Here is a 27,228-nt window from a genome sequence, read left to right as displayed (position 1 = left end):
TCCTAAACTGTAAAAGACCTAATTGATTATTTGCATAAAATCTCAAACCAAATCCCATAAATGCTGAATGCAGGTCGGTCGGTCGCTGTTTACAGGATGGCACCACGGGCCAGATCTAAGCAACCCGCGGGCCTTGAGTTTGACACCCCTGCCTTAGACTATTTGATTACAAGTCCAATTAACTCTAGACAATTGGAAATTGTGGAATAGTTGGTCAAAAAAATATAAAGAGGCTTCAAGAACAGAGCCGTATTTATTTCAAAATCCCTATAGAATGTATTCCTTATTGAAGGAATATAGAAGCAAGTTTACTGATTTCTGTTCTAGTCATTGTGTTTTCAAAATATGCCCCCCATTTTTTGAGCCTGCTTTGCACAAAGTAATTTCAGAGGCAGAAGCTGAGGGTGTGTTTAGATTATAATGTGATCAGGGCAGGTGGCTTTGATTTACCTTGTAAGCTTTCACAAATCGTACAAAGACTGGGAAGAAGACTGATGGAGGAGTTGTCTTGGGATTTTCTCCAAAATATTTCACAGCATCATCAAAGGCATCCTGTAAGAGAGACACTTTTAATTTTTTCCTCCTGAAAAAAAATAAAGCAACTATTTTTGTCTTTTCCACTAAAATTACAAAGAGACAAGGCTTAACTGGTAACCAATTTATTAGGGAAAACATATTTCATTTTGTTAGAACAAACTATAGCTTCATACAATGCAATAAACACTGTCAGAGGAAAAAAGACATACCGTAAATATTTTTACACATATCTAATAGAGAATTTATCCTTCCAGATAGTATATATAACCGTTTACACAACCTCTCTATCCTCTGAGATATTCCCTCTGCTATCACTACCAAATAAGAGCCTTCCTGTGAAGTTACAGCCTTTGGAAGTTTTTAAACCAGGGCTTAACAATTATCCATCAGGGATGTTGTAATAGAGCAGAGAATTGGATTAGATTTACAAAGGCCCTTCCAACTCTATGAATCTACTTGTTACAGTTGGCTGCTTTTTCTATTATTACTTGATCTCCATGCCTTGGAGAATCATTGTAGCATGATGTGATTTTCATCAAGAGATGCATTTTCAATTGGCATACATTACTATTGCTTACATGTAGGGTTTCAATCTACATCTAAAGTTCTTTTGCTCGGTATGAAGCATCCCAATTACTGCTACTTTGCTTTCCTCTGGGACAGAGTCTCCCAATCTTTTCGGCTTTGCGGACCAGTTTTTTTTTGGGTTTCTGCAGCTCCATTTGCATGAGCAGCTACGCACACACGCTCACCTACTATTTCCACAGTCCACTTCAGAAAGGCTCAAGGCCCAATAGAGGGCTGCAGCCCAGCAGTTGGGGAACCTTGCTCTAGGAGGTACCACATTTCAAACATTTCCTTTCAGGTTCTGAGGAATTAGGGGGGAACATTGACTGTTTTCTTTGATCCATTGTCCTCTCCCCCAGACCCTCATATAACCTGGTAATAATTAGCTTCATATAACCTGGTAATAATACTAGGCTTAGGCTGAGTCAGAAAGACTAGCCCACAGCTACCTCGCAAGAGTGAACTTCAACCCAGGTCTTTGTCAGGCATTGTAATTACTATGTCACACTTGCACTTAGAAACTGACTTGTGCTTCTGTCTGCACTGAAGAGATAATGTTCAGATTTTAAAAGTAAATGGTTTATTTGCTCTCAGATCTGGATAGCCAAATCTAAACAAGAGATGAACTCTGTGGAATACCTGGGCTATTTTTGCATCATCCTGCAATTTCTTCAACTTCCCTTCGTTGCTCTGGATGAATTCCTTCAGCATGGTATTGTGATCGTGCATAGTATACTCTCGCTTTGTTAAGTCCAGACCTCTTTGGAGTTCCTTTACATCTAGTAAAACATTTTCAAGGGATACTAGAAGAGAAGGAAAATAGAATAGGTTATGTTAGAGAGCACATGCCTCTAATTCAGATGGCGTCTAAAATCCAGTAAGGAATTTTATACAGTAAGACATGAAAAAGTATCTGCTTAAGTATGTTTCATAAGAGATGTACCATAAATTATAATATTATTGCTACTAAAATAATGAAGGATCAACTGCATTCAAAGTATTATATATCTCACAAACAAAGAATCACAAGAGTCAAAGAGGCCATGGGCAGGATAATGCCCAATGATATAAAAACAGAAGTACCGGTAGCTTACAGGAAGTATATTTCTAAGCCTCTGTACTAGCAGTGTGCTATTTTTCCTCAACTTCTGCCTTAGTAAAGTTTTTTTTGTTAAAGCATTGCGGCAGTAAATATTTTCACCTAGCATTAATGAAACAAGTTCTTATGGGGCTTGTGAGGCTATCCCAGACTTTTTCTGGGATATATAGGTGTTGTGGTTAGCTCTGGCCCAGCTCCTGCCCCAAGGAATGTGCAGGTGGACGTGGGGGAAACATCCACATGCCTCAGGCCTGTTTTGCTCCTGATGGAATCTGCCGATGAAGCCTCCTCTGACCAAGGAAGTGTGAGTGACAGGGAAGAGGGGAGTTTGGCAGACAGCCCAGGAGGAGATCAATCATCTGTATCATCCTTGGATTCTGAACAAGAATTAATGACACATCCACACATGCGTAGAGTGATGCATAGGAGACAACAACTGAAGGATTATTACAAGAGAAAATGAGGCCACCTGTGGTTGGGTGGGGCTGCTGTAATTAGTGCTACAAATAAAAGTGCAACCTGGTGTTTTAGCCTCATGGCAGTTTATTTGATTCATTGTTTTGTCAAGATCGTGGTTTTTGTGCTATTCAAGATGGTGTGTGGACTCTCTGGACTTTAGAATTGGACTCAATTTCCCAGTTGTTGGGTGTGCAATTGGATTGCATTTAACCTGTGCCTTGTGTGTACCAGAAAATCCCTTTGACATTTAAAAAGGGAGCTGTTTCTGTTTTTCTGTTTATAAAAACTTTTGGGTTTTCCTTTTATCGTGTGGTGCGTGTCTTCCTGGACTAATTACCCTGTAATTACGGGCGGTTGAAACACGCCGGCAGAACATATAGGTGGGTATTGGAGAGGGGTGGCCTATAAGTGCAATAAATAAATATATGAGAAAGTATGGGCAATTTACCAAGAAAAGCATTTGCGAATCAAAGACTGTAGAAATCTCATTGATCTTCATTAACTTTTGGAATTGCAGGTCAGGGGTCATGTAACAAGTTTCAAAGTGTGGATGAGGATTAGGTAGGATTAAATATTTGATAGGAAGATACAATGGTATATTTCTTATAAATGAGCATGGTGTTTTCTTGCAAATATTTCATTACCTAAACTAATTAACATCATCAGTGATAGTCACCTAGTATTGATGATGTTATCCAGTTTGGGTAATGAAACCTCTTCAAGAAAACAACCAAGTTCAGAGAGCATTAAGCACCCTTCATAATAACCTTGAGTTACAAATATTCTCCTTTATTGAAACAATATTATTACTTTTAAATGACTAATTTCTGACAATATGCACTCTCATGAAGATGAACCAGGCTGATACAAGAGAGACGGGGAGGGGGTGTAATTGTTGATAGGTCACGGAGTCTGGTGGATGCAGAGGGCTGCTGAATATGCACCTATGTTATAAAGAAATAGATCCTGCAGTGAAACAAAGAAGGTAGTCTGAATGCTAAGAATAGAAGGAATCTGTTTTAAAATTAGGATTACTTTCATACTCACACCCTCTTGTTAAGAGTCCATCTGCCCTTTACAAATGTGTGTAGCTCCCAAGCTAACAGCTTCACCAGAGGCTCCCTTCTTACGAGTTATCATTGCATTTAGACAGGCATACAATAAACCTATTTTCCACACTTGATAAGTAACAAACGGCCATCTTACCTGCAGCAGCTTTCTCTACATAGTGAAGTTCATTGTAAAAAAGGCAAACCTGCTGATATTTCTCCTTTACAACATTGGATATATAGTGCAATAGAGTTTGTTTTCTGTCTGTTGATTTTGTATCTAACAACTGTGAACAAAGCAAAAAGAGGCACGTTAGCAATACAATAATCATAAAATTCTAAGATAAAATGGCAGGTTTCTGGGAAAGAAGATTATCCACCTTGTCTGCTCTTCAGCAGCAAATTATCACTTTTATTTTCAAAACCACTCCAAGAGGATCAGGGAAGTGAGGACTTTCCTGACAGATTCCAACCATGATGTAAGTGAGAACTTTTCTACCATGAACTTAGCTAGTTAAAAACCAAGACTGATTGAGGAGTAATTACTCCTCTTGTTGATTCTTCTGTACTCCATCCTACAACTATCTTTGAAACTACTGGAAGTTTTCTCTTCCATGAGAGATCTTCAAATACCTTAACACATGGTTCAAGTCACTGTCTACATATTTTAGGCAAAACAGAATTTTAAGGAAAACAGCTTCTGACAATTTTTTATAGAATGCATAGAATTCTCTATTGGCCAAGTATGATTGGACACACAATGAATGTGTCTCTGGTGCATAAGCTCTCAGTATACAGTGATCCCCCGGTTATTGCGTTCCCGATCATTGCGAACGGGCTAATTTGCGATTTTGCAACCCGGAAGTAAAAACACCATCTGCGCATGCACGCCCTTTTTTCTATGGGCACGCATGCGTAGATGGCGCCGGGCAGATCAGCTGCTGGGCGGCTTCCCTAGGTCTTCCCCCTCTTGCTGGCGGGAGGGCGAGCGGCGGGCATCAGCAAGGAGTTTCCCCACCGCCCACGCAAACTCCTCGCTGCCGCCCGCCCTTCGCCCGCCCACGCCGTTCATTCTCGCCGCTTCCCAGCTGAGTCCTGAAGCGAATTCGCTTCAGGACTCAGCTGGAAAGCGGCAAGAGCGAGCGCGAGCGAACGACTTGTCCGCCGCCCGCTCGCGCATCGCCCGCCCACGCCGTTCATTCTCGCCGCTTCCCAGCTGAGTCCTGAAGCGAATTTGCTTCAGGACTCAGCTGGAAAGCGGCGAGAGCGAGCGTGAGCGAACGGCTTGTCCGCCGCCCGCTCGCGCATCGCCCGCCCACGCCGTTCATTCTCGCCGCTTCCCAGCTGAGTCCTGAAGCGAATTCGCTTCAGGACTCAGCTGGAAAGCGGCAAGAGCGAGCGCGAGCGAACGACTTGTCCGCCGCCCGCTCGCGCATCGCCCGCCCACGCCGTTCATTCTCGCCGCTTCCCAGCTGAGTCCTGAAGCGAATTCGCTTCAGGACTCAGCTGGAAAGCGGCGAGAGCGAGCGCGAGCGAACGGCTTGTCCGCCGCCCGCTCGCGCATCGCCCGCCCACGCCGTTCATTCTCGCCGCTTTCCAGCTGAGTCCTGAAGCGAATTCGCTTCAGGACTCAGCTGGAAAGCGGCGAGAGCGAGCGCGAGCGAACGGCTTGTCCGCCGCCCGCTCGCGCATCGCCCGCCCACGCCGTTCATTCTCGCCGCTTTCCAGCTGAGTCCTGAAGCGAATTCGCTTCAGGACTCAGCTGGAAAGCGGCGAGAGCGAGCGCGAGCGAACGGCTTGTCCGCCGCCCGCTCGCGCATCGCCCGCCCACGCCGTTCATTCTCGCCGCTTTCCAGCTGAGTCCTGAAGCGAATTCGCTTCAGAACTCAGCTGGGAAGCGCGAGCAAGCGGCGCCAGCGAACGGCTTGTCCGCCGCCTGCCTGCCCGCTAGCGAGGAGCCGAAGATTGGGGGCGGCGTGGCTGTTTTAAAACGTCGCCGCCGGCATGGGGGGCTTGCCAGCACCCCCCGGACCCCTAACCCGGGTTTGGGGGGCTGCTAGGAAGCCCCCCATGCCGGCGGCGACGTTTTAAAACAGCCGCGCGGCTTCCCAATGAGTCCCGAAGACAAACACGGAAGTTCGCCTTTGACGTTTGTCTTCGGGACTCAGTTGGGAAGCCGCGCGGCTGTTTTAAAACATTGCCGCCTGCATGGGGGGCTTCCTAGCAGCCCCCCAAACCCGGGTTGGGGGTCCGGGGGGTGCTGGCAAGCCCCCCATGCCGGCGGCGACGTTTTAAAACAGCCGCGCCGCCCCCAATCTTCGGCTCCTCGCTAGCGCTGCGGAAGTAAAAACACCATCTGCGCATGCGCAGATGGTGTTTTTACTTCCGCAGCGCTACTTCGCGAAAACCCGCTCATTGCGGGGGGTCCTGGAACGGAACCCTCGCAATGATCGGGGGATCACTGTACAAGCAAGCAATAAGTGATGAATCATGATCATAAATCATAAGATACAATGTCAGCAATAATCATAGGATACTAAATAAGCAAAAATCATAATAGGATACTAAATGAAGGCAATCTACATAAGTCATGACATACAAACAATAAGTTATAGTTATAAGAAGCTAAATAGATAGATAGATAGATAGATAGATAGATAGATAGATAGATAGATAGATAGATAGATAGATAGATAGATAGATAGATAGATAGAGACAGACAGACAGACAGACAGACAGACAGACAGACAGACAGACAGACAGACAGACAGATAAAAAAGATGAGAAGGATAACAAAATATAGCCCTACTACGTGGCTTGGCATCCTACCTAGGACATAGACAATGTTGTGGGAAATAGTTGTTTAGCAGAGTGATAGCATGGGGAGAAAAACTACCTTTGTGTCTAACTGTTTTGGCGTGCAACGCCCTACAGCAATGCCTTGAGGTAATTAATTAATCTGCTGAAACACTGTCAAATTAAATACCATATATTTTATTAAAAATATTTTTAAAACAAGAAGTTTAGCTTAAATGGAAGCTAGCATGTAGAAGGATTAACCAAAAACTACCTGGTCCGGATCTTTCCATTTTTATTATAACCATCCCTCAAATTTCTTGGAAATTAAAATCAAAGCAAATTCAATGAGTATAATGAACAATGAATACTAAACATTCAAGATATTCTGCTTGTTTTTTGTTCTCTTTTAATGAATGACCCACCCAACCTGATAGGGATGCTTTCTTATTAGTTATATATGGTTATTTGGGGGGGTTAATTTCAAAAAATTGTAACATGTCCAGAAGATGAAGTTGATTTTTTAATTCTACCATTCCTTTTTACGGAATTTTTATATCCAAAAATATATCCAAAATATATATTCATATTAGGCACATTTACTTGCATGTACATGACTTTAGTTTGATACCATTCCTGATGGCTTTTAGACAAATGTCAGTTTTCTCCTCCTGTGATATAAACTAGATGAAGATGAAGGAACAGGGGTTTTTGTAGATAAATAAAGCTTCCTGCTTACCAGATCTAAACTTTGAAGTTTAAATCCATAGACAGCTCCTCGTTTACTGCTATTCATATAGTTGCCCAGAGCCAAGATTATCTATAGATATCATAAGAGATGGGGAAAAAATAATTATTAGCTAAAATTGAAATTTGCTGCTTGAAATGAAACATAAAGTTCAAAAGACAGCAGCAAAAAATTAGACTTACCTCTAAGATTTTTTTGAGTTTCTGAGAAGACTTTATGGAGACTGATGCTGCAATGATTGCATGTAATTGCTATAGGCAAAAACAAGAAATAGGGTGAACATCCTTCAAAACTCAGCAAGTGCAAATTAAAATAGAACACTTGGAGATTTCTGCAACAGGGAATGAATTCCTTAGATTTCTTCTTGTCCATTCTTGTTCCAACTTTCAAGGCTTTAGCAAGAAAGGTCAGGAATCACACAATGCAAATGCTGTAGAACCTCTCACACAAGAAACCATATTCAATCAAGCAATCATTGTTTAGGTGCAATCAAGTTAAACTGCATAGCAAATTCACTGAAAAATGTCTGCTGACTTGACATACTGCTAGTAATGATTGTAGCTCTTTCCAAGCACAGTCTCTGTAATCTTTTTCAAACCATCCATGCTTCTTAGCTATTGTTTCCTCCTTCTACTTCTCTCAAAATTTCTAAGCATGGCTAGTTTTCCCAGTACATCATGTACACATATCACATGTCCCAGGATCTAACGTATCCGATGTATGCAGTGATACCTAACGCAATTGTCTCAACGCAGCTATATTTGTGGCTAAGAGTAGCTAGAGCTGAACAAGAAAGCAGGAAATAACATCAGACCATCTCCAATAAGTGTATTCCACTCAAAAATGTATAGGTAGTTCTCGTTTAGCAGCTGTATCACACAGTAACTGTTCATAATTACAATGGTTATCAAAAACATGAAATTATGTAATGAGTTCCTACATTTGCAACCTTTGCAGGACTATAAAGCCAAGGAAAGCTGAAGTGTGATTGAAAAATTGTGATGTTTCGTTATGTGTCCATTTCACTGCATGATTGAATGCTGGACCCGACTGTGGTCACTAAACGAGGATTACCTGTAAATCTAATTCTGAGAATTAAGTTGTAGCCCTTTCCCTTTGTAAAACAGGGCTCTGATCCGCATCTCACTCACCGGTGTGAGCATCTGTATGCTTTCGGTAAAGTTGCCAACGAATGCCATGATGGTCATTTTCTGCATCAGTCTTTCTATTTTGCTGAACTGCATCATAAACCGATCCTCGTCTGACAAATTCTCAAAGGGCTTCCTTTCCCGCTCATAAAGCCGCAACACTTTCACTTCATTTTCTGTTGGCAGGAATCTCATCAGGCATTCAACAAAATCTACTGGCAGCGTCTTCAAATCAAATCTGACAATACAACACAATGCAACATCACTTAAGTTCTATGAAATGAACAACAGAAGTACATCTTTAAATATTTTGCCTGAGGGTACATCAGAACCACAGAGTTTTCATAAACTTTTCAAATTACTGAAGTTATTGTGGGTACCCAGATTTCCCAAATATTTCCCTTTGCAATATTTATAAAACTTATATGTGGTAAGCTGGACTATAGAAGTGTTTTATGGAAGAGATCTGGCTAAATTCCACATTCCTGGAAAGACTGCAAAGAAATTCTGTAAACTAAGCTCGTAAATTGCTCTTAAGATAAGCATTGTGCTGAAGTATGATTTGCAAGTGACATTCAGATACAATAATGGACCATTTAATCACTAATTGATAGCCAGCTGAGCCAGCTTAACATTTGAAGATGCAACCTATGCACAGTAATAATGAATCACATATGCACAATGCCAGTATACATTTGTTCAAGATACTTGGACTGCATTCAAATAATATGCAAAGAACTACACTCTTTTCATTTCCTTAATAGCTACCATATTTCTTTCAAATTGGTATTTAACTTTCCGCTAAGAATGGAAATTTTGCATGACAAACGTTATAGATGAATCCACATGATGTTCTTCAAAACAAACAAAAAAATACCAATTGAATATTATAATAAAACACGTCAGTTTTCTTCCTGCTTTTGTGGCATATGTATATTAGCCCTCTGCAGCTTAACACAAAAGTGAATCCCAATATCGCAAAGACTTTAAGGAGCTGAAATTTTGAATCTACAAACAGTGTGTGCAGACTTCAAGCTTCAGTGTTAAAAAAAACCTGAGCGACAGCCACTAACCTATGGAATATAAAACAAGCAAACCTTCTTGGATCTATTCTAGTTGCACAAATACTGCTTGGCAGTTCATATATTTAAAATTGTGTATAAAATCTTTTCACTTACGCTTGAATAGCTTTACATATTTCATCGGCAGTCTTTCCAGCTTTTCTTAAGGTGATAGCAAGATTTTTAGCTCTATTTGCCTCCAGAAGCGTGACTTTGTTTGATCCTTTCTGAGTTATTTGCTTGCTTGAAGAAAGGTCGATGGCTGGCCCTTGGGCTTTTGTTTTGAATATTTCTTCAAATTCATCCACGTTTAAATCCTAAAAGAAACATTTTGTTTTTAGAAAGGACAACCTGGGGAACAAAAATCATATAAAATGCATCTGTAAAAAGCAAAAGGGGCCCAATGACACAAACATCTGTACAACTGAAAGTAAAAGCACCAAGACTCCCAATTCCTCATCAAATACGCTTATCATTGTTCATGTGAATTTAGGTCACACTTCTGCATCACAGGAGTATACAAAGATAACTTCTGAACCAAAAGAACAAAAGCTGGCTCTAAGTGTTCAGTTACAAACAAACTTAACACTAACGAGAACAAAAGGAAAACATCCAACTATCCAAACAAGTAGGGATAAAGATGCAGATGTGGACAGAAGAACACAAATTTAAAGTCAGTCCATCAAATCAGATATATTCTTTGGATAACAATGAAACACTTAAAATCTGCTAAATGCCTATGACAAAAACTACAATAGCAAATCAAAATCATTCATCAGAAGGCAATAATTCCTATTAATCCTCTTGGACCCCCTCTCCTCTAGATATTCAAAACCACAAATGTTCAAGACTACCTCCAAGATCCTTTCATCATCAATTTCGTTGAAGACGGTCCCATTAATCTGGTTGGGTTTCAAAGCCACCCAGTTAAATACTGGCATGCGGAACTTGGTCTTAATTGGCTTCTTTATTTTCACAGCTTAAAAGAAGAGAACAGTGCAATTACACATTTCAGAAATCCTAATCAAAAACCTCTTTAACCATCATAGTTATTACTGGGGATTGGGGAGGACGCATTTTTAACATTGAAAAACATCTAGCAGACATTTTTTTTTTAAATGCTAAGTATCCATAATGATTAGACCACTCTTGGAAAAAAAATTAAAAGCAGAGAGAAAGATTTCAAGTCAGTAACTGACCTGTTATGATAATTCACATGGTTGCATATTGGAATGCACAAATAGCTTAATCATTGCCATGTATATATAATATTTCATGACTTTCTGCCCATGTGTCCATTCTCATTCTGACCCCTTTAAAATTAAAACTCCAAACCCAATGCCGTTTTGGGGGGGACAGATTAATCTCACTATCTGAGGAAGAATTATAATCCATTTATTTAAAATTTACAGACATTGCATCTATAGCTCTTAGTCTTGGCTAAATTAAAACTGATAGGAAGGGATAAAGGCTGCTGCAAAGCATTTAGAAGCTGTAAACCATGATTGCCTCGGCATTTTAAGAATAAGCCCCACATAAACACTACTTTTTTTCTAGGGAACAATCTAGGGATTGACATTTTCAGACTGATTAGGGACTCAGCCATGTAATTACAATGATTGAGCCGCACATTATGCAAATGTGACATATAATGACTTAAGCCTATTATGACACTAATTGTGTTAAAAGAGACACATTTGCTAAGATAGAAATGTAATTGTAGGATTCCTCCCATCTTTATAAGCAGGAAAGAACTTACATGTCCAGTTCAGATAGTTCAGATGAACTTCAAAATGGGAGACCTTCAGAATTACATACATTACCCCACCCTTGCAAATGATACCTGAAAAAAGTATTGCTGCCAAATTTAAACAAGTCAGCGTTTTGTATTCTAAATAGTGATTTACGCCACACACACACCTCTAAACTCAAGTAGGGTGAGTGTGATATTCAGGCACACCTTCACTATTTCTGGGGAAAATGCAGGGATAGCAAGAATAGGAAAATGGATCAAGCTCATGTAGAGTCAGAGGTTTCTGGTTTTTCACCATAATTCTTTTCGAGGGTGGTGGAACGCAGCTATGTAATATTTTTAACATTCTGGGGATGTGTGTAAGATCTGAAACAACTAAAGGCAGCTCTTTCCTCACCTATCCGCCAAGATTAACTCAACTCCCTCTTGAAGGTATTTTTGCCTGAAGGAGAATGAGTCTTTGGCATAGTGCTTCAAGATTTCTGTTTTATGGGAGTGATGGGGGAGAAACCACACTGGTATTTTATTCCAAGAAAGAACTAATATTTCTCAGACTTTGTGGTGGTCTTAAAATAGCAAGTTGAGTGTTGGTGTTAAGAAAATAACAACACTCTATAAGCACTTGTGAAAAGGAAAATCAACCAGGGCAGCATTCTTAACTTTCCCATGAAGCATGCTCTTCAAAACTCTTACAAATACTGTGAAAAGTCCCAGCTAACCCTTTGAGGAGAGAAATAAAACTTGGCCTGATCGTGGTTTCTAAGATCAAGTTTTTTATATTGAATAAAAACAAAGTACTCTTAACCCAGATGTGATAGATTTGCTCCTTAAGGGGGAAAAAAATCTACTTATTTAAAGTGGAGATGCCAAGAACTTATTCTGGGATCTTCAAATACCAAGATAATTATATTATCAGCAAAAGCAAAATAATTTAGAAAAATCCTTCATAATAGTACATAACATGTCAACATTATATAAACATGATATTAAATTTTCTAGTCTATTTATAACAGAATAGTAAATATATCCATAATTCTAGTATATATTATTACACCATATACTTCTGGCATAAATAACATTTGTATAATATTAAATTTTATGTGTAGATTAGATGCAAGACCAATCATGTCTATAGAGGACAGGCAAAGTAATGAGTTAAAGAAGTCAGAGAAGCCAACAATCTGCAGGAATAGTTTGTTTCACAAAGAAAATATGTTTTGATCACAAGACAACTTGGAGATAATGGCTTTATAAAGTTTACAGTATGGATAATATTTTATATAATGCAGAACATCTCATGCTTTTAGATATGGCAAAAAAAAAAAACCCGACCACAATTAGGTTTTTTTTTAATGGCAAAATCACAGACATACCCAGAAAGGATGTTGCGTTTCAGATCTAAAGCTAAAAGTTATTTCAGAAAGTTTCTGGGTACCTTCTGCTCCAATTGTCCACCTCCTTAAAGAAACAGCCTGTTTTCCTGGGCTCCTTCTATAGCTATGTAAAGACATATCAGGCCTAAAAGAGGCATCTTAAGGGTGTGACAAAGTGCTTTGGAGTGAGTGTTAAGGTTCTGTTGGTGAGCCTTAACTCAGATATGTGATTTTTTTAAAAAATTTAACAGCTACTGTGTACGCCCAGCAAAAGCTCCTGCTTTTATAAGGAGGTGCTGACCAGAACTTCACACATGCCCGCACCGAACTGCCTTTTCAGCTTTTCATCTGAAACAAAGCACATCCATAATGACAATATACATGTATGTGCATGCATGTACATTACACATACAGACACACACAGACACACAAACTTAGCATAACAAGACAGAAAAGAGAGGTATTAGAAAACAAGGTAAAATACTTAACAAGAAGGAACCTACAGAAAAGCTTGATTGGCCCATCTTACAGTGAAGCAAAGGGAATAAAGAAGAAAAGAGTTAACAGTAATCAAAATTAGAGGAGAGTTATTTATTTATTTTATTTAAACAAAACAATGAAAGGACTTTTTCACATGTAATCGATTTTCTATCTAGAAATAATTTTATTAATTGTTCTTTAATATCTCCCTGCTTTGCAATCTGGCTAACAGGAGTACAAGTAAATAAAAAACCAAAAATACAAAGCACAGAAATTTAAGTATGTATTAGACCCAATTAACAATTAGAAACCTGTGGCATCTCTGCCGACATCCTGGCAAGCAGATTCTTTTCCCTATTTTCCTCCCCAAAAACTAAGGTGCGTCTTATACTCCAGTACATCTTATACAGTGATACCTCATCTTACGAACTTAATTCGTTCCATGACCAGGTTCATAAGTTGAAAAGTTCATAAGACAAAGCAATTTTCCCCATAGGAATCAATGTAAAAGTAAATAATGTGTGCAACCCCATCCCAAAAGTCACCCCTTTTGACTTGCACCGCTGGGAATCCCCGCCTCTGGACTTCCGTTGCCAGCCAAAGCGCTGGAATTCCCCTGAGACTCTCCTTGCTGGGAAACCCCACCTCCAGACTTCCGTTGCCAGCCAAAGCGTGGGGATTCCCCTGAGACTCCCCTCGCTGGGAAACCCCACCTCCGGACTTCCGTTGTCAGCCAAAGCGCAGGGATTCCCCTGAGGCTCCCCTCGCTGGGATTCAAAGCAGTGCCGGCGCTTTGGGGCATGGGCCTTGGAAAACAGAAAACTCAAATATTTTGAATTAAAGATCTTAATAGATGTCATTTTCAAAAATACTAGTATTCCATCTGTACCAAAAAGAGGCAGCGACATTTATGAATTCTTGGAGCTCTTTTCATATTAATGAGCTTTTGCCCCAGGGACTGAGTGGATTTCAATGGGTTACACTTCAGCCTCTTCCAAGTCACACTGGACACAAAGAAACTGTATTAATTATAGAAAGACAATACAGCATTGGCAGGATGGCTGGTCATCAGATTTAAAGAGAAGACTGTGACTAACATTAAACCAAGTCAATAGCTGGGATGGGGGGATTGGAATCAGGTCAATAGAATTGTTCAGACAATAAGTTGTGTTTTTGTTTTCTAGAACCTGGAACTGAATGTCTATTGCCAAATGAACATATACTATCAGAATGTGAACTAGCGTAAATGTTGGATGAAGTCCAAGAGAAAGTACTTACTAAAAGAACATATATTTGGCTAGCTGAAGTGGTGCCAAATTAATATCCCAATGGAGCAGAGGCACCCAAATGTTTTTGCCCACAACTATCACAAAACTCTAAAAAATCAAACATGTGAGTTGCGTGTCTTAAAAAAACCCACAGAACTGGGTTCTACTGCAATCTTTAATTATCTTTAAGAGGAAAATGGCACAGACAGAACTAATGAAAGGTACAAATTGTTTATCTATTTTTCAAAATATATTGGAAAGGATACTAAAGTTTTCTCAATGCAATTCTTTCATGGCACCAATCTATATAGTACAATCTATATTTACTCATTTGATTGCCTCCATTCACAAGCAGCATCATTTTTGAAGTGCGTAGCTAAGGAGCATTTGGTATAGGTTAGTAGCAACCTTCAAATGTAAAGACTATCCAGCTGATTCCAACAATGGGAGCACAATATTCTTTTAGAGAATTAAATTTCTGGCAGGGAAATTAGCATACCCTTCATCTATTGTATAATCAATATGTAAGTGGTTCGTTCATTCATTCATTCATTCGTTCGTTCGTTCGTTCGTTCGTTCGTTCGAGTTCTATGCTGCCCTATCCCGTGGGACTAGTATTGTGTCGTCATATAGTAAGTGTCCATTACATTTTTTTTAGTAATGCTGAAGAGAAAATGGATAGTATTCTCAAACCAAACAAACTGCACAGATAATCTGTTTTCCCCACTTCATAATATTTTGTTGTTGAAATAAGTAATAAAAGTAGCAGTGCGGGGGAGGTGGAAATGGGAGGGTTCAGAGTTGACTATAACACTGTCCCTCCTCCCTCTCTCCTTCTCCCCCCTCCCTAGCATTCCTGAAGAAGACAAAGTGAGAAAAGACAAGGGGCAGATAACATTTATCTAGCCTGAATCAGATAGGGCAATTACCGTATATACTCGAGTATAAGCCGAGTTTTTTAGCCCCAAAAATGGGCTGAAAAACACAGCCTCGGCTTATACTCGGGTCACCACACGAGGGCGCCATTGCTTGAGCCAGAGCGAGGAGGCACCAGCTTTTGTCCCCTCTGGCACGCCGTAGTTCCTCTCCCTAGCTCAAGCAAAGAAGGCAGCCATTTGCAATGGTGAGTCGGATTAAAAAGGCCCCCTGCTGTCAGATTCTCCTCCCCCTCCTTTGAAAGGATTTAAACTGTTTAAAAAATGGTATTTTGTGGTAGTTGCTGTCCTTGCTTGGATAGGATCTAATAATGTGTTATGAGGCAGAGCTAGACAGGAATTCTTTTTCTATCTGTCTATCTTTCTATCTATCTATTTTTCTATCTATCTATCTATCTATCTGTATCTATTTCTTTCTATCTATCTATCTATCTATCTATCTATTTTTCTATCTGTCTGTCTATCTTTATATCTATCTGTCTATCTATCTATCTATCTATCTATCATCTATCTATCTATCTGTATCTATTTCTATCTATTTTTCTATCTAACTATTTTTCTATCTATCTATCTATCTATCTATCTGTATCTATTTCTATCTATCTATCTATCTATTTTTCTATCTGTCTGTCTGTCTGTCTATCTATCTTTCTATCTATATCTATCTATCTATCTATTTCTATCTATCTATCTATCTATCTATCTATTTTTCTGTCTGTCTGTCTATCTATCTTTCTATCTATATCTATCTATCTATCTATCTATCTATCTATCTATCTATCTATCTATCTATCTATTTGGTTTTCTATGCTGATAACCTCACAGCAGCTAATGCTGAAGCTCTTCTTTGGATACACTTATTTGTTTGTTTGTTTGTTTGTTTGTTTATTTATTTAATTGGATTTGTATGCAATCCCTCTCCAAGGACTCAGGGTGGCTCACAGCATATATAAAAACAGAACAATAATGTAAATCCAATTAATGATGAGAAGGAATCCAGTTTTGAAGGATTTTAACTCTTAGGTTTTAGCTTTGTTCCTGATCGAGCTACTTTTTTTACTTTTTAATTTATTGTTAATATTGTTAATTTGTTTACCCTCTTTTAAATTTACAGAGCTAGTTTACTGGTTTTCTTTAAAATAAATATTCTAAAACATGTCTCAATTAATGTAATTTTATTGTTTTCCATTTTTATAAGTTACCAGTAGCCACTGCATTTTCTAACCTCGGCTTATACTCGGGTCAATACGTTTTCCCAGTTTTTGTGGCAAAAATTGGTGCCTCGGCTTATACTCGGGTCGGCTTATACTCGAGTATATACGGTAAACAATATAACTTGGATGGACCACAACAGGTAACAAACGGTCTTTGCATTATCACAAATACCATAAAAGCTCCTGAAATGTTAATAATGTTCAGAAATATTTACGCTCTCTGAAACTGAGCCTGGAATGCTGATTGGGCAATGTTCTGATGTAGCCATCCAGTAAATAGCCTTTGTAGGTAAGTTTTGAAATGTTATAAAAATGGAACTGTATTAGGATAAGGGTTCCCAACTCCCGATCTGTGGACCAGTAGCGGTCTGCCGCAATGCCAGAAACCAGTCTGTGCAAACAAGCGAAGCCCCATCCACAGAATGCAGGCAGCATGCAAAACTATGCCCCCTCCAGTCCGCGTAGAAAAACCTTTCTCGATGAAACCAGTCCCTGGGACCCAAAAGTTGGAGACTGCTGTATTAGGGCATTTTTTAAAAAAAAGTCCTGCTTAAGCTCAATAGCATATATGAGTATATTTTTTCCAGTTTGGGCAGACAGAAACAGAATAAGACGTTTCTTTTTCTGGTGCCTTAAAGTTTTTGAGAACTAGGCTACATGTGAGAGTTCACATGTGGTTTTTCTCAATTTCCTCCTGACTTCAAATGCAGCCATGTGCATGACAAAGAAGACTTGCTTGTGATGCACAGAAGAGAAAAGAAGATTCGTAACTTCTTTGAAGTAGTTTTTGGTTTACAGGAGGCCTGCTCGAACTTTTGGCTAACCTGAGCAAAGAGGAATTGTCTTAGGTCACTTATAAAATACACAATATATTATATATCTATTGTATAAATTCAGACAATTATGTTTAAGATATTGTTGGACTACATTAGTAGCTATCAAGGGCCACAATCCATGGGCCCCTGGTTAAGCAACCTCATTTAGACTCTGTCTCTCTCTCTCTCTCTCTGCATCTTCAGCCTCAAAACCTTCCTAACGCATCATGTTTCTGTTACTTCTTACCTGCTAATCCTGAGTTGAACACGACGGTAGGAGAGGCCATTCCTGGAAGTGGGGGTGCTAATGGTGGAGGTGGGATAGGAGGAGGTGGTGCTGGTTCTGCAGCTGGACCTGGAAGAGGTGGTGGTGGGGGAGGAGGAGGGGGAGGAGGCGGTGGCGGCGGCGGCATGGGTGCTGCCATGGGACCATTTTGCACTGTGAAATGAAAAATATACACAGCATTTGGAGACATTTCATTAAGTATTTTCACTGAATGAGGGGACTGTTTCTTTGCTCCTCAAGGAAGCAATGGTTCATCTCCGCCTCAAGAAACCTTCGCTGAATTTATTTATTTATATATCTATTTATTCATTCATTCATTCATTCATTTATTCATTCAATTTTTATACCGCCCTTCTCCTTAGACTCAGGGCGGCTTACATGTTAGCAATAGCACTTTTTAACAGAGCCAGCCTATTGCCCCCACAATCCGGGTCCTCATTTTACCCACCTCGGAAGGATGGAAGGCTGAGTCAACCTTGACCCGGTGATGAGATTTGAACCGCTGACCTTCAGATCTACAGTCAGCTTCAGTGGCCTGCAGTACAGCACTCTACCTGCAGCGCTACCCCGACTCTATCATATCTATCAATCCCACCATACTGGAAATTTCCACAAGATATCGAACTTCCCATTTCAGCGAAAGGTTTTGAGAAGATGGCCAGGAAGAAGTGGCCTTTGAAGTGGTTTATCTGTACCCCTTTCAGTCAAGGTTCTGCTTTGGGTGTGGGATGGAAACATCACCGCCCTTGCTTTCAGATGATTTCTGGAATGGACAGGAATTTGTGCACATCTATTCCTACTCTTTTTGATCTATTGACTGCAGTTATCCTTCTAAGCTGGGACTGGGGTGGGTGATACTGTATTGTGCTGGTTCTCCTTTCCCTATGATTTATACTAGACAGTGTTAAAAAGGGAGAAGAGATTCAGCCCTCAGTCCCTTCTCTGTGTGGTTCCACAGCCTTTAGTACTCCAACTTCTCCTCTTCCACATTAATATGAAGCCACTGGATGAAACCATTTTACTTCTATGGGGTGTGGTATAATCAGTAAGATACTCAATTGTATCTTTCTGCCTCTAGTGCTTTAAACATTGCTGTTGATACTCTATCCTGGTGCCTGAAGGCTATGGAGGATAACAGGCTTCAACTGAACCCTGGTAAAGCTTAATAACCTAGGTTTTGGGGGAACCTCCGGTTTAGGAACTGTGCCACTTTTAGCAACTGGATGGGGCTACATTGACCCAACTAGACTCAGCGCACAGTCTGGGGATCCTCCTGGACTCACTACTCTTGTTCAAAGAGGTCACAATTCTGGTGACGTTGGCCTTTGCACAGCAAATGAAAGTGAGTGGGTGACCATAGATGCTCTAAATAAAGAAACAAATTCAATTCTCAAAGTCAGCTCATTTTACCCATTTCGGATTCTGCTGCTGACAGAGGTGAAAGTGGCACAGGAGATCCTGTGTTGGCAGTAGACCCTCCACTAATGCCAACTGAACCTTCTGATCCTCCTGGCGACACCCCGACAGGAAGGATGTTGATGTCACCATCTCCTTTCTTCTGAATTTTAATGGATCCTTGCTTTTCTAGTTCGTGGATCTTTTTCTCTAGTGTTGACTGCCGCTGAATGGCTTCCTCCTTTTCTTTGACCATTTTTCTTAACGTGTGAACTTGTGTGTTTGCATCTTTGTATATTTCCTGTGAAGGAAACCCCCAGAAACAAAGAATTCATTTCATCTGAAAGACAGGGCAGTTTCAAAATAAAACACGGGGTTTCCAATAAACTCATCACCTGGGAACATATTGTAATGATGTTTTTTTAAAAACATATAAGTTAATGAAGACCGTATTCATATGAAGTAAATGCAGGTAACTCCCATGGCAAACTAGTTTAGCTAAGTGAATCAAAGGAAACTGCCCTTATTTCTGTTGGGTCTATGATTTTCCCCTCTTCTCCTATTTTTTAAATATGGTTACACACAAAGTATATGTATAAGTTCTGTAATTAAGTGTACCCATCTAGATTCTGGAAAATAAGCAAATGGAGTGGATGATATCCCAGAGCTAAGCTCCAGAGGGATTTATGTGAACTCTAAATTTAATGCTTCCTGTTTTGAAAATAAAACCTCATACTTCATTAAAGTGACCAGATCAAAGGGGAACAAGCTGCTAATAAGCTGTGAGACATGAAAAAAGACCTTTATATACTCTTTGGAGTTACAAATTACCATCATGCAGCAAGGCACAGACATATGTATACTTTCTACATACCAGCAATTGCAAAATGGCAGATAAGATATGCTTAGACAAAGGAATAAAGAGATTTAGATTTTAATGGCACAAAATACAGGAAATACACAGCTTCTATAGAATGCAAGTAGAATGATGTTCAACTATAAGCAATTGGAGACGCAAAGATAGAGATGCATCTAGAAGCAAAGTTTGAGAAGCTATCGAACATTAACATTTGAACTTTTAGAAAACTTACTCGTACAACATCCAGTTCTTTGTTTCTTTGCATAAGTTGTTTTTCCAGTTCTACAATTTTTGCCATAGCTTCATTTTCTGTGTCTTGAAGTTTTTCTGATAACTAGATATTATTAAAATGAGTGATTAGTTGGTAAGAAAAGTCTCACAACCAACCCTGATATGAGGACCTTCAGAATTACAGACATTATCCCACCCATGTAAACACTACCTGAAATTTGACAGGTCTATTAGGAAAAAAGTGTTGCTGCCAAATTTAAACAAACGAGGATTCTGCATTCTAGATGGTTAAACATCATGCATCAGTCCTAGCGCTTCTAACCGCCATTCATACTGATTTTTCACACACACAGGGTGAGTGTGATACTCAGGTACACTTTTGCCATTTCTGGGGAAAATGCACCATCATCACTAGTAGGTTTTGTCTTAGTTCAAATTCCCAGAAAATCTCATAGCCCAGGGAAAATATATGATTACTCTTCTTTGGTTAACTACTTTAAATATTTTTTAATATATTGTTTTTTTATTAATATTTTTCTTGGATCTGAAAGCCATCTTAAGATATTTTCTGCTCTGGAAGATATAAATGGTTCAATTACTCAAAGTAACTTTCTTTATGGAGGCTATATTTCAGCTATGTTTATTCTGTAATAAGGAGAACACCATGAATGGAGCAAAATATATAACTTTACTACAGAAATTGATTTTCTTTTATTATACTACAGACTATAAGGACTCCATTTATTTCTCCATGGATTAATTCTGTGGTGTTCAGTGCAGTCACTGCATTGCAATTTTTCTCATTCTTTAGATAACTACAGGCAGAAACTGAAGAAGACCGGCCACAGTTTAATTATACACTTAAATAAATAATGTATAGCCAATTTTTGGGAGCTAAGCCAGGATATGAAGCTGTGGTTTGGAGCTGGTTTCTGCCCCGTGCCTTGTTTAAAATCAGTAACAGCCTCCAGGCAAGGGGAAACAAATGTTTACTGTGGCTTATTGGTGTATATCACTGCATGTATACTGGGTTGGTTCATTTTGCTGGAATAGAATTAGATTTACATAATTGTTATGCTTCAAGAATGTGTCAAGAGCATATCCATATATATGTGTGTGTGCACACAACCCCCCCCCCCCCACACACACACACTTTGCCCTTTAACCTTGGTCTTCATAAGACCAAATAATAAAGTTCAGATCCATCCATTTTCTTCCAGTTTAATTTCTGCCACTGAACAAAGTCAAATGGGCAAACCGTACTGTTATTTGTGTGCATGCTTTTAAACTATTTTAAACTACAACTATTGATTTATATTCAATTAGTGGAGAGTGGAAACAAGTCACATGATCACAGCTTTGACGGTTCAATTATTCTTCCAAGTGACTGCACCTGAGATTGTAAAACTGAATTCACCAGAGCTATTTGAATCATTGTCCTAGTAAGAAAAGAAGAGTTTATATAATACACGAAACAGATTTTAATGGGTAATATTAAATTTTAATTGGTGTAAAACTGCAGGATGGGAAAATGAAGAATGTCCAAATATTTCCCCTTCTCCATTCCACCATAATAAGAACATAAAAGATATGCTGAGTCAAATGTCTCTCTGGTCCTACTTTCACACTGGCTACGAAGACTTTCTGGGTGAAATAGCAGCCATCCATCTCTCTTCCACAAGCACTAGGATTTGAGGCAGTGCTATTTCTGATAATGATGAGAATATACTGGTCAATGCTATGCTTGTTTTTTAATTTTATCAAACAAAGGGTTTCCAATCATCATTATAACTTCTACAACCACTTCTAGCAGTTCAGCCGTGCACGCCTGAAAAATCGCTTTCTTCATTAGCAGAGGACTAGATGAAAACTGTCATTTAAATGAAGCAGAAGCCTGAGGTAAAATTGCATTTTCAACAGCTTAGTCTTTTCCAATTCTTAAAAAAGGAAGCAAAAATTATTACAAAATAAGCAAAAATGTTTTATCAGAAAGAAACAGATGTATAATAAAAAATACATTTGTAATTACATCCTAATGTTGACAGCCAATAGTTCTTATTATATACAGTATGTCACAGAAATTAGTACTCCCTCACATTTTGTAAATATTTAAGTATATCTTTTCATGTGACAACACTGAAGAAATGTCAGTCAGCTACAATATAAAGTAGTGAGAATACAGATTGTATAACAGTGTAAATGTGCTGTCCCATCTAAACAACACAACACACAGCCATTAAGGTCTAAACTTCTGGCAACAAAAGTGAATGCACCCCTAAGTGATAATGTCCAAATGGGGTCCAAAGTGTCAATATTTTCTGCGGCCACCATTATTTTCCAGCACTGCTTAACTCTCTTGGGCACAGAGTTCATTAGAGCTTTACCGGTTGCCACTGGAGTCCTCTTCCACTCCTCCATGACAATGTCATGGAGTTGGTGGATGTTAGAGATCTTGAGCATCTCTGCCTTCCATTTCAAGATGCCCCACAGATACTCAATAGGATTTAGGTCTGGAGACATGCTTGGCCAGTCCATCACCTTTATCCTCAACTTCTTCAGCAAGGTAGTGGTCATTTTGGAGGGTATGTTTAGGGTAATTATCATGTTGGAATACAGTCCTGTGATCCAGTCTCCAAAGGGAGGGGATCATGATCTGCTTCAGTAAGTCACAGTACATGTTGGCATTCATGGTTCCCACAATGAACTGTACCTCCCTAGTGCCGGCAGCACTCTTGCAGCCCCAGACCATGACCTTCCCACCACCATGCTTGACTGTAGGCAAGACACTTTTGTCTTTGTACTCCTCACCTGGTTGCTGCCACACACGCTTGGCACCATCTGAACCAAATAAGTTTATCTTGGTCTCATCATACCACAGGACATAGTTCTAGAAATCCATGTTCTTAGTCTGCTTGTCTGCAGCAAACCTTTTGTGGGCTTTCTTGTGCATCATCTTTAGAAGATGCTTCCTTCTGGGACGACAGCCCTGCAGACCAATTTGATGCAGGTCTGAGCACGGACAGGCTAACACACCACCACCCCCTTCAACCTCTGCAGCAATGCTGGCAGCATTCATATGTCTATTTCCCAAAGCCAACCTCTGGATATGACACTCAGCACAGGCACTCAACTTCTTTGGTCAACCATGGCGAGGCCTGTTCTGAGAGGAACCTGTCCTATTAAACCACTGTATGGTCTTGGCCACTGTGCTGCAGCTCAGTTTCAGGATCTTGGCAATCTTCTTATAGCCTAGGCCATCTTTATGTAGAGCAACAATTAGTTTTTTCAGATCCTCAGAAAGTTATTATTATTTATTATTATTTTATTATTTATTAGATTTGTATGCCGCCCCTCTCCGTAGACTCGGGGCGGCATCAGGTGCCATGTTGAACTTCCCGTGACCAGTGTGACAGAGTGAGAGCTATAACACCAAATTTAATATACTTGTTCCCCCTTCAGACTTGAGACCTTGTACCATTAATGAGTCACATGACACCAGGGAGGGAAAATGGCTACTAAGGCCCCATTTGGACATTATCACTTAGGAGTGTACTTACTTTTGTTGCTAGACATTAATGGTTGTGTGTTGCATTGTTTTGAGGGGTCAGCACATTTAAACTGTTATACTGTATAGCTGTATAGTCATTACTTTACACTGTGGCTGACTCATTTCTTCGGTATTGTCACATGAAAAGATGCTTAAATATTTACAAAATGTGAAGAGGGGTACTCACTTCTGTGACATACTGTACATCTATATATCAATACATGCATGTGAACCTACACACTTCTCAAACACCCCTAAACATTTTCCCAAATGAAAATAATCTACACCATTTTTCATGTATCCCCATAATAAATATTTTCAAAGGATTAGAACTGATACTAACATGAGATATATTTTCCTCCAATTCTTCAACTCTTTCTAAGGCAGCATTCTTGGTCTCAGCATCTTCAAGCAAAGCTCCCACGTCAAAGACATTGTCCAGGTAAGCCTGTATTTGCACTTGCAGCTTATCACTTTCGGTGTGTTTCAGCTTCTAAAAGACCAACAGCAAATTAATCAATGAGTAAAAAAGAACTATCAAACAAACCTGGCACCATCTAACTTTTCAACTTTGCCCTACATTGATGTGAATAATAGAATATATTTATTTACCGTATTTTTCGCTCCATAAGACGCAGTTTTTTTCCTCCCAAAGTAGGATGAAAAATCAGCGGCGTCTTATGGAGCGAAGCTGCAGGCAGGGAGGGGGGGGAGGCGCTGGAGCAGAGGGGGGGGGCGGCGATATACTCACCAAAAGTGTCCCGCCTCTGTCGCCGCCTCTCCTCTTCCCAACCCTGAAGAGAGCCGTGCCTTTCGGCCTCCGGGAGTGCTCGGCCGGGGGACGCCTCCACCGCGCAGGTTTAGGAGGCGGAGCGGCACCGGAGGAGCGTTGGCAGTTCCGAGCCTTTGGGAAGGCTACGGAAATCGCTTCAGGAGGCGGGGAGGTCTCGAAGCACCGTTCACCGTGTCTTCGCCTCCGCGCGCTGCCTCCGCCCGGCCGAAAACAAAACGGCTCCAAAAGTCGGCCGGGCTCCCGGGAGGCGGTGCGCGACTGTTTCCTCTTCGCTGCAGAGCCACACGGAGGCGAAGACACGGTGCCCGGCCATGCTCCGCCTCCCGGGAGCCCAGCCGACTTTTGGAGCCGTTTTGTTTTCAGCTGGGCTCCCGGGAGGCGGAGCGTGGCCGGGCACCGTGTCTTCGCCTCCGTGTGGCTCTGCAGCGAAGAGGAAACAGTCGCGCACCGCCTCCCGGGAGCCCGGCCGACTTTTGGAGCCGTTTTATTTTCGGCCGGGCGGAGGCAGCGCGCGGAGGCGAAGACACGGTACCCGGCCACGCTCCGCCTCCCGGGAGCCCAGAAAACAAAACGGCTCCAAAAATCGGCTGGGCTCCCGGGAGGCGGTGCGCGACTGTTTCCTCTTCGCTGCAGAGCTGTCGGGAAGAGGCAAAGACAACGGCGCCCTCCACTCTCTCTCCCTCTCTCTCTCTCTCTTTTTCTCTCTGTTGCCGGCGTGGTGAACGAGAGAGAAAGAGAGAGAGAAAGAAAGGAGGGGAGAAAGAATGAGAAAGAAAGCGAGAAAGTAAGCAAGAGAGAAAGACAGGGAAAGAAAGCAAGAGAAAGAGAAAGAGAGGGGGGAAGAAGGGGGAGGGAAAGACATAGAGGGAGGGAAGGAGGGAGAGAGAAAGAACAAAAAAGAGGGAGGAAGGAAGAGAGAAAGGAAGAGGGATGGAGAGAGAGGGAATGAAAGATGAAGGAAGGGAGAGAGAAAGGGGGAGGGAGAGATAGAAAGGAGGGAGAAGGGGGTAGTTAGGGAGAGGGAAAAGGAAGGGCTTGGAGAAAGGCAGGGGGAAAGAAAGATAGAAAGGAAAGAGGGAGGGAGAGATAGAAAGGAAAAAGGGAGGGAGGAAAGAGGGAGGGAGAGATAGAAAGGAAAGAGGGAGGGAGAGATAGAAAGAAAAGAGGGAGGGAGAGATAGAAAGGAAAGTGGGAGGGAGGAAAGAGGGAGGAAGACATAGAAAGGATAGAATTATGGATGCAAGAACTTGCTCATGTGTGATAGCTACTTTTTGGCTCAAAATATTTTTGTTCTATTTTCCTCCTCTAAAATCTAGGTGCGTCTTATCAGCAGGTGCGTCTTATAGAGCGAAAAATACGGTACTTACTATGGAATTTCTATCCCACTATATCCTAATAACTCTAGGATGCAAACTGAATATAGACTACCATTTGTATATTAAATTGTGACAACTCCATAATTCAGATATCTGGATTCCTGTCCAGAGATATAGAAACACAACAAGATCCTAAAATTCAAGGCACTATATTTACAGAGAACATCAAGGTTTTGGAAGATAGGAATTTTGGAGAGAATTTTAGAGAGAATAAAATGGGTAAGATTGACCTATACTTCAAAGAAAGGACTGGAGAACTAACAACATCCTATGAAATACAAAAAAGAAAAGATAGGGATGCCCACTTCTCCTCTGTTGATAATTTTGGTTCTTCATATACTGAATAGCAATACAAGAACAAGGTGAAAGCTTTGTGAGAGAAAGGATTTAAAACAAAACTTTTAAGTTAATTGCTTCTGCAGATGATTTGCTATTGATACTGCAAGGTCCCTTAAAGGAAATTGAAATATTAATGGTCAAATTAAAAATAATTTGGCCAAAAAATTCTCATGCAGGAACTTAGCATGAGAAGTAAGATATTATATAACATAAATATTCTCGTCATAGTAGGTGGCAGTATTTCTGATGATTTTATCTAATGAAATTAAGAACAGCTGATCTCTTAAGCAACAACGTTTTAGTTTTTGTTTCATGCTACAAGTTCTTATGAACTGATGCAACAGGATAAGAAATATAAGAGCCATTTCAGATGTACAAACAGGATATATAAGAACTTAAATGTGGACATTATCAGCTAATTCCTAACAGGTATAAGAGAAAATCTTTGAGCTGTATCCAATTATGCATCTGCTTACAATTTTCTGTTCCCCCTCCAAAGGTTCATTTGGAGCAAACCTTGAAGATGTCGGACGTAGTGGGGAGAAAATGAAGAAAAGTTTTATTTCTCCTCAACTTGTCTTCTAACATAAAGTTTGACCAATCAAATAAATAAGTAATGCCAGAAATACCATAAAGTTTTTTTAAAAGATGTGGATCTGAAAATTGATTGCCAATTGAATGTTGGAAGGTCTTAAGCATAAAACGTATAAGGAAAGACTTAATGAACTCAATCTGTATAGTCTGGAGGACAGAAGGAAAAGGGGGGACATGATCGAAACATTTAAATATATTAAAGGGTTAAATAAGGTTCAGGAGGGAAGTGTTTTTAATAGGAAAGTGAACACAAGAACAAGGGGACACAATCTGAAGTTAGTTGGGGGAAAGATCAAAAGCAACATGAGAAAATATTATTTTACTGAAAGAGTAGTAGATCCTTGGAACAAACTTCCAGCAGACGTGGTAGATAAATCCACAGTAACTGAATTTAAACATGCCTGGGATAAACAAATATCCATCCTAAGATAAAATACAGAAAATAGTATAAGGGCAGACTAGATGGACCATGGGGTCTTTTTCTGCCGTCAGACTTCTATGTTTCT

The 27,228-nt window shown here is 40.2% G+C and overlaps 1 protein-coding gene across 4 annotated transcripts in view; it reads right to left on the bottom strand.

The window, feature by feature from the left end:
• Window positions 1-27,228, bottom strand: part of FMNL2 (formin like 2) — a 192,123-nt gene that overhangs the window by 12,500 nt on the left and 152,395 nt on the right. For all 4 annotated transcript variants that reach the window (XM_070731526.1, XM_070731528.1, XM_070731525.1 and 1 more), the window contains exons 12-23: window positions 23,964-24,113; window positions 20,075-20,176; window positions 18,999-19,284; window positions 17,550-17,741; window positions 10,319-10,443; window positions 9,582-9,781; window positions 8,407-8,641; window positions 7,438-7,506; window positions 7,247-7,327; window positions 3,869-3,998; window positions 1,744-1,907; window positions 451-552 (exon numbers count right to left, since the gene is read on the bottom strand). In XM_070731526.1, the coding sequence (XP_070587627.1) occupies window positions 451-552; window positions 1,744-1,907; window positions 3,869-3,998; window positions 7,247-7,327; window positions 7,438-7,506; window positions 8,407-8,641; window positions 9,582-9,781; window positions 10,319-10,443; window positions 17,550-17,741; window positions 18,999-19,284; window positions 20,075-20,176; window positions 23,964-24,113 (1,836 nt within the window). The remainder of the gene's footprint in view (window positions 1-450; window positions 553-1,743; window positions 1,908-3,868; window positions 3,999-7,246; window positions 7,328-7,437; window positions 7,507-8,406; window positions 8,642-9,581; window positions 9,782-10,318; window positions 10,444-17,549; window positions 17,742-18,998; window positions 19,285-20,074; window positions 20,177-23,963; window positions 24,114-27,228) is intronic.

Source organism: Erythrolamprus reginae, chromosome 1 (genome assembly GCF_031021105.1).
Source record: "Erythrolamprus reginae isolate rEryReg1 chromosome 1, rEryReg1.hap1, whole genome shotgun sequence".
Lineage (NCBI taxonomy): Eukaryota > Metazoa > Chordata > Lepidosauria > Squamata > Dipsadidae > Erythrolamprus > Erythrolamprus reginae.
This window is presented reverse-complemented; position numbering and strand designations above follow the sequence as displayed.